Source organism: Nicotiana attenuata, chromosome 1 (genome assembly GCF_001879085.1).
Source record: "Nicotiana attenuata strain UT chromosome 1, NIATTr2, whole genome shotgun sequence".
NCBI classification, from domain to species: domain Eukaryota; kingdom Viridiplantae; phylum Streptophyta; class Magnoliopsida; order Solanales; family Solanaceae; genus Nicotiana; species Nicotiana attenuata.
The window spans coordinates 76612087-76620343 of NC_031989.1; the positions used below are offsets into that span (position 1 = coordinate 76612087).

General features: G+C 37.4%; 1 protein-coding gene across 3 annotated transcripts; it reads left to right on the forward strand.

Annotated features, from left to right (window-relative positions):
* Positions 2383-7811, forward strand: LOC109229100 (E3 ubiquitin-protein ligase SIS3-like). Of its 3 annotated transcripts, none has more exons than XM_019394422.1 (10): positions 2383-2648; positions 2790-2828; positions 2984-3050; positions 3164-3237; positions 3677-3815; positions 3896-3984; positions 4228-4306; positions 6133-6252; positions 6377-6490; positions 7237-7811. In XM_019394422.1, the coding sequence occupies exons 1-10, from the start codon at positions 2626-2628 to the stop codon at positions 7621-7623; spliced, it is 1131 nt and encodes a 376-aa protein (XP_019249967.1). In that variant the 5' UTR covers positions 2383-2625; the 3' UTR covers positions 7624-7811. The 3 variants fall into 3 exon arrangements, with proteins under 3 accessions (XP_019249967.1, XP_019249983.1, XP_019249975.1); XM_019394438.1 differs by having other exon boundaries at positions 2790-2824; XM_019394430.1 differs by having other exon boundaries at positions 2384-2648; positions 3677-3825; positions 4241-4306.

Consider the following 8257-nt stretch of genomic DNA (forward strand, 5'->3'; position numbering starts at 1 on the left):
ACAGGGCATTTAGAAAATATTATCCTTTTTTCATGTCTTATATCATGTGATAGAGAAAAGATTCATCGTGTCGATTACCTAAGTTGGGCTACATGTAAGGAGCGGTACTCAAGTGACTCTTACTCGATATAGGGAATATGTTATTATTGCAATCAGAAGATGTCTCAGTGGCAATCATACGTTGAGAAAACATCCATTGTACCCGAGATAGGGTTTGTTTGTTGCCCTTCTGGAACAAAAAGAATCAAGATAATCGGAAGCAATATTACTTGGAGAAAAAATAGGTGGTTCTACCAATCTTACCAGAAAAAATCCAAAATAGGATTAGAGTTCTAGGGCACCAGGCCCACAGATTTAGAGTAGTATGAAACAAAAAGAGGCGTCTTGATCTCGTTATAGTAGATGTGGTAATAGAGGTTCAGGGGCATGTCGGTATGGTTCTAATGTATGCTATCGATGTGGTGTTGTTGGCCACAAGGAGAGGAATTACCCAAAGTTCAGACAAATGAGCAAAAGTGTTATTACTCAGCCTTCAAGGTCAACAACAGTATTGTCAGCAGTATCCTCCCTAGTTCATGATCTTCAAGTACCAGCAGATCTAGATACATGTAGGTGTAAAGAGTAGGATTGAGCAGAGGTTAGACCCATCATCACGATAAAATATAATGTCAAAGTTTAATGGCATTGACAAATATCGGCGCGGGCATGTTGACAATTTTCTGTTGTTTCCCCGGGTTTGTATAGCCTGTTATGATTTCTTGAACGTTTAGAAAGCTTGGGATTACACACCATTTGCTTTGGTATAATCTTTTCCATTTTCTAAGCCTCTACAGAAAGCCCAAACCTCTAGGAGTGCATGTAATAAAAATTGTATTTGCAGTTAACATCTAAACAAATACAATAAAATATCACGTCTTAATTTTTACTTAAATGTTAGTATCACTTAGTTATTACTGATACTTCGTAACTATGTAATAGTAGTATATTTTTTTAGGGAAAAGGTCTGGATTTGCCTCTCTACTATAGTATATAGTTTATATTTATCCCCCATTATACTTTTCGTCCAGATCAACCCCTACCGTTAACAAACTTATCAGAATTTCCCCTACCCCCTAACGGCCATCCACTATGGCAGCCAACCTCTCTCATATTTTGTCCATCTCAGCTTCCTAGTCAGCAAGTCTTACTAACTTAGTAAGATACATCTCCATAAACCTGATCCATTCTACCCAATTGACCCAAGTGTAAGTGGTGGACATGCCTTAAACTACCATTTCCACCACCAGAATAGCTAGCTAATTCGTCCTCAACGGGCAACTTATGAAAAGATGAGTTATTAAAAGTTGCAGTAACTAAGTACACGGCCTCTAATGTTACTTAGTAGAAGAACTCAAAAAAAAGTGACAAATAAGCAATACTAAATGATTCCACTTATTATTTTAAAAATAATGTACATATTCTCGTTATTCTCTAGATCTTCAGAGATCCTAAATAAATCCATCAGCTTATGGAAGAAATTAACTCAGTTTGTTTCACCTATCAACCTAGAAAACAAGAAGGAAACAAATGAATAAGCAAGTAAATTTTATGAAGACTAGAGATCAATGAAAAGAGCGAAACACTTCTCTTGTTCCCCTTTTTTGGGATCTTCATTCTTTTTTCTGGGGGCTCGAGGGAGCGCCCTTTTCTCGTCTTACATATATCATAAATTCCTTAGAGAGTGCACCACTAACTTGAATACAGTATTGCCCTTTGCATAAAGAGAGTAGAAAGTATTTGAAGGCCTCCGGTTATCCCAAGAATGTTATATGGATGAAACAGGTAGGGAGGGAAACTGAGGGGTCACTAGAGATAATGTCAAAGTTTCGAGAGGCAGAGGCGGACGAGGCGGTGCTACGGCGGAAACATGTTTTGGGGTTAAAGGGCTCATGCGATGAGTAGTTGGGTGGTGAAAATGATGGTGTAAAGCCGGTCCAATGGATCAAGTTTATGGAGATGGATCTTATTAAGTTGGTAGGACCGGCCGACTAAGATGCTTACATGAATAAAATATTAGAGGGGTTGGCTGCCATAGTGAAGGGCCGTTAGGGCTAGGAGTAATTATAACAAATTTATTAACGGTAGGGGTTAATATGAACAAAAAGTATAATGGGGCAAATGTAAATAATATATCATAGTAAATGGGTAAATCCGGACCTTTTCCCCATTTTTTTTTATCATTGATAAGATATAAAATTTCAAATAAAATAGGAGTCTTTTAACAAAAGAAAACAACAACTCACTTAGATTCCACTTAGTGTGGAGTGTGGGGAGAGTACATCATAGGATAGATAGAGAGGCTGTTTCCAAATAGGGCATCCTTCCACGTTTTGGTTGGAATTGGAGGTTGCTCAGACCAACCCCTCTTGTCCTTTTAATAAAATCAAGTAGTGCATATAATTTGGTAGGTTGACATCAGACAGTCTTGTTCTTACTTTCCCTTTTCCACGACAGTCTTCAAATCTGTACAGAAATCTCCCTTCAATTGCTCCGCCCTACTATATCCATACATGCTGTATGCGTACTCATTGATGCTTGGTATGTAGCAGAATTCGCTAGTAAAAGATTCAAGATTTACGTGGTGAAATGAGAGGCGCAGATTTTAAGTGGTAAGTTCTAAAATCTTTTACCATTTCCACTGTAAAATCATAATTCAAGATTTCTGTTTTATTATATGCGTAATATGATGTTCTGTCGTATCAAATTTTGACTTTATTGAGTATATTTGGTGTTGAATTACGATTTTGCAGGTATGATGGGTTCTTCTTGTCAATGTTAGCAACTAGTATGTATCCTTTCAATATTTAAATTGTCAAAATTGGAATTACCACAGTTGCTGAATTGGGTTCTCGTCTTTAGTTTCATTGGCTAGTATCTTGGTGTTCTTGTTTTTGAATTGTTTATCTGGAGTCTTTTTTTTGTTCTTTAACTGTTTGTTTATTAGAATCATTGTGGCGATAAATTGGAAGCGGTACCATCTTTGTATATACCCTTTGCACATTTGGATTGTGGTAAGTATCAAGACGTTTAATTGAATAACTATTGAATCAATGATTTCTTTGTCTGATATTTGGTTTAGTAGTATATTTGGGAATACTCAGTTTTTTCCCTTTTCCTGATCCAGGTTGACTACACAACGGTGTTTCTTTTCCGGCTCTTGATGTTTGTTGATAATGGACTTGCTGCTGGAATGGGATTGTAAGGCACCCTCTCTAGGATATAATATATATATGTATTTTAAATTTTCTTTGGAAAAATCAATTCTTGTCTTCTCCTTCAATCTGAGCTAATTTTAGGAGTTTTGCTTCACTAGGAGGCCTCCAATTTTGTTATCAGTGACTTAGCGTTACCGAGGTGGTTGATGATGTTCTCTTTTATGCATATAATATGAATATCACCTAGAGTTGTTACTCTGGTTGGGTCTAGTATCCTTTTTGAAGAAAAATAATTACATTTGATGTCCAATTCTTGCACCTTTTAGTCAAAAGCTCGGATTAATGGATGGAGTAAATTATTTAGTGGGGTTTTATTAAATCCTTTTCGGTCAATATATGGATCTTATGGTCATTTCCTCACCTGATATTAGTCATGGTTTCAGATAACAAGGACTGAATTCTAGGTGTTATTAAAATTTTAGGGATTTGGGTTGGCAGCAGAGATATACTCGCTTTCGTGGAAGAATAGTTGTTCTTTCACTTCTTGCCCTGTTCCTGTATCCCTTTCTTTGGGCTTGGACCATTATCGGGACTTTATGGTTCACTAGTGCAAGAAGCTGTGTAAGTTCACGTAAGATTTCATTGACTTTAGGTGTTCTGGTCTGAAATCTTAAAATTGATATGATGTTGAATTCTTTCAGTTGCCAGAAGAAGGTCAAAAATGGGGTTTCCTTATTTGGTTGCTATTCAGCTACTGTGGACTCCTTGGCATAGCTTGCATATCAACTGGGTTAGTTTCCTGAACTATAAACTTTTTCAAGAAGTTTAACCAATTACCCGATTCAGTTTGGCCAACTATGTTGCCCACCTCTTTCCAAGAAACAGATAAGCTCTAACAAGGAATGTTCAACACACCCCAATTTCTAATTCTTTCTTGAGGCAATCTTGTCGTCCGTACACAAATAGAAGTACAGTTTAACAAATGACACATGCATTTGTATTGATATCGATACTATTTCTATTAAGTTTCAAGTTTCTGTCTGCAGTGGTTAACTAGAAGACAAGCCCATTCACTACGTGCTCAACAAGGAATTCCTACTTCTGAATTTGGGGTATGTTGTATCAAAGCGAATATTTTTACATGCATATACAAATAGTTGTTGATAGTAGGCCGTTCTTTCTTTATTTTATTATCACTGTTATTTTTTGCTACAATTTTGTTCTGACTCTTACAATCTGTCCATATTAACTTAATTTTGCCTTTAAGGTTCTCGAAATTCCATTTTCTTGTCTGGATGTGAGAAAATAATGATTGTAGCATGCATTGATAGCCTTGCTTTTGTACTTGTATGGGTGCTCCCATTCGATTTCAGAATTATGGGCAGTGAAGTTTGCTAAACCGCCTTCCACCGCCCCCCTCACATAAAGCTATTAATAATTCAAAGGAAAAAGGGAATTAAAGGGGTATACATTTTTCTAATATCTCGTGGGGATTAATGCACTTCAATGATGTTCAAATTTATTTAGGTTTCTGAGTCTACTTATCTATGAGTTGACCTGGGTCGGTAAAAGGAGTTGTCCAATCCAAGGGAGAGATAACATGGATCTTTCTTGGTGCTTCCGTTGAAGTTTTGAGTTAACTACTGTCTCAAAGAGCCACTTAAGTTGATGGATTCATATAGCTGACCAAACTAGTTCGGGATTAAGGTGTAGTTGACTGATTGAAATTTGTAGCAATTAATCTTATTAAGGTGCAAATGTAGACCTACTAAAAGAATGTCTCTGCAAGTAGTGCCTCTTTTTGAAGAAAATTTTAATGCACAAATGATTCAAGAATATGATGCATAAACTTAATTATGCCATAACTGACTTGAGCATGAAATCAGAGTGCTTTTGGAAAAATAGATTTACGGAAAGATCCTAGTACTTGTGCCACAAGAACTGCTACTGCACCGGTCTGTCTGTTCCTTCAACACATTAATGGCATGCTCTGTAGTTGTCGCTTTTATATTTCTGCCTTTTTGGTTATGATGTCATGGTCTTGTGGATCTCGTTGTACAGTATCGATGTTGATAAGCATGTGACATTCTTGGTTAACTAATGGTCTTATCTTAAGGTTCAGATGGCCGTTGCGTTTCAAATCATCTTAGGACTAGGATGATAAAATTCTGAGTGACCTTACACTGTTACCTCAAAAAAAAAAAATCTGAGTGGCCTTACTGGATATACACTATTTCTGCTGGGAGATTTACAATTAAATAGAAGTGTTAGTTGTAAGATCTTTGGCATGATAAAATCTAATAAATCTATTCACTCATCAGCAGTATTAATAATTTTGTTTCGGTGAACTAATTTTAGGAAGACTTTACTACGACATCAAGAATGAATTCAAATAATTTAAGCTATTCCGAATTTTCGATTCCCTTTATTTTTTCTTGTATAGGCTTAGTGCAACTGGACTCTATGACTAACTTTAGGTTTTAGAGTTTTGAACTTTTGTAGTGTTTGTCCCACATTGGTTGAGGGTATCGGCTGTAATCTCTTCGCATCGTCTTGGACATTCCTTGCCTCATGAGCTTACTGTTGGGGTTGAGTGAGGTCCACGATCCATTTTTTTTCTTAAAATTGGATTATCCAATGTTGGGCTCCCAGACCCATCCTTAATGTTTTGTTCTTATGTTATATTATCCACGTTCTAGAAGCCCAAGCATGAATTAGTCCCACATTGATCAAGGATATAAATCGTTGTCTCTTTATTGGCTTCGGACAATCCTCACCTCATGAACTAACTTTTGGAATTGAGTTGGGACCAAGGTCAACTTTTCTTAATAACATAGTTTGACATCAATAATAGATTTGCTGATTTTGCTTTTCATAGAATGATTTAGTAGTTAGATATTTTTTTCTACTGACATGCTTAACATTTGTCTCAACGCAGGTGTTGGTTGACATGATCAGAGTGCCAGATTGGACGTTTGCAGCAGCAGGCCAGGAGATGAGAGGGATGGGCCAAGATGCTACTTCATACCATCCAGGAGTTTATTTAACCCAAGCTCAGGTAATAACAATTTACTATCAACAGCTGGAGCAAGTGCTCGTCATAAATATCCATGCTACACTTGGTCAACAGAAGACCTTTTGTCTCATCTTAAACTGGTGTTGTTTCTCTATTCGGCACACAGAGAGAAGCAGTGGAAGCACTCATTCAGGAACTACCAAAGTTCAGGCTGAAGGCTGTTCCTACTGACTGTAGTGAGTGCCCTATCTGTTTGGAAGAGTTTCGCGTGGGAAACGAGGTAACTGTGTCTTTTTTGTGTAAATACTACTTCATTGTACTTCCCTTTAAAAGAATAAATTTTATGGTACACCCTTTTTCTTTCTTCATGCCCTTAAACATATTGCTTCTACAGAAGTTATTAACATTTTGTATATCATTCTCAAGGGTTTTCAAATCCATACCAGGATGTATATCTAGCAAATTTAAAATTTACCACCTAGCCAATGATCTAGCCCTCTAATATATATGGAAGTCAAATTATTTCCTTAATATCCTTATGGAGTGGATTATATGTCATTGTGTGGGACTACTAGAGAAATGAACTAAAGGTACCTCATTTTCATTTAATAGTCAACTGATGAGAAAAGACGATTTGTTTAGGTGCATTGTAAGGTTGTGCCTGCTCTATTCGCTGATTTTTAGGTTTTTGTGACTTAACAAAACTGGCAGTTCTTTATCGAAAACAGAATTGATTATTTAATAACTCGGCCTGCAGTTGATTGTACTTGAGTAAGGGATCTCGGATATTGCGGTGGGTGAATGAACGCTGATCTAAGTTATAACTTATAAGCAGAGACAGGTTTATTTCATGTTTTAATATGCTATCCCTATTTCCCTTCTAGCCCTTCTTGCGGTGTCAGAGAGATGGTAGTTCTCCTAGAAAGTCAACGCTATACCAGCATGATATTTTATGCATGCACAGCTTACATCCATGCTCAGTTTAGGCGCTAGTGCCACCTTTTCTTACTACAAGATCATATGCAGGTTCGTGGTCTGCCTTGTGCTCACAACTTCCACGTGGAATGCATTGATGAGTGGCTTCGGCTAAACGTGAAGTGCCCTAGATGCCGCTCTTCTGTTTTCCCAAATCTTGATCTAAGTGCTTTATCCAATATCCGAGCTGACTTAGAGAGCTCAACAGCCAACGTTGTGACAGAAGCTCGGTATATGAGATCCCAACCCTCCAGCCAGAGCTACCTGCTGAGATTGCAAGGTTTGCTCCGCTCAGTGCGCACGCAGGATGCTGGCGTGCGCAGTGAGGTCGATGCAACTTCAGGAACAGCTGAAAGCAGAAACCAAGCATTGACACCTCATCATCAGGGAAACATGGAGCCTGTACAAGTTGTGGTAGAACAGTCCCTAAGGGAGTAATAACCATTTCTTCTATGCAGGTCCTAACAGGCTGAAATGTCTAACTTGGCGATATGTGATAACTCCTAGCCATTGTTAACATTGGTTTGTCATTGTAATCAAAATTCATGGATTGAAAAGCTAATATGCATTTGATGGAAGGAAATGTGGTGGCAATGATTTATGCTCGTGGCGAGCTTGTTCTGGTATGAGTTAGTTTAACTGTGGCAATAATCTTCCGAACTATCTTTCATATGAGTTTGTTCACAACGAGTTTTATCCATATTAGCTTAAAAACTCTTGCATATGTTTTTCGGTTTAGTTCGATTTTTCGAGTTTTTATGAACACCTCTAATTGTAGTATTTTATGTGTTGTACGGAAAATAGCTGGCTGCATGTTGATAATCAGCTCGATGCTATAAGAATATTCGTTGTCGATTTTCAAATCGAATCTTAGTGATTACCCTTTGAAAGCACTTTTGGATGGTACTGAATTTACGAGGATCGTGGTAATCAATGTAGGGCCTTTGTAAGTTCCAAACAAACTTACAAAGGAATACTAAAAGTAACAGTAGCTATAGATAAGAGAATTAGAGGTACAGGAGGAACTCAGAAGGAGGAGAAGAGAAGAGAATCATTCATAACAAATTGCCTG

Bases quoted from the DNA above. Each gene is read 5' to 3' on its own strand.
- LOC109229100 (XM_019394422.1), top strand. From the start codon at position 2,626: ATGAGAGGCGCAGATTTTAAGTG. The intron at 4,307-6,132 runs GTATGTTGTATC...GTCTCAACGCAG, and splicing joins TTCCTACTTCTGAATTTGGG to GTGTTGGTTGACATGATCAG. The intron at 6,253-6,376 runs GTAATAACAATT...TTCGGCACACAG, and splicing joins TTTATTTAACCCAAGCTCAG to AGAGAAGCAGTGGAAGCACT.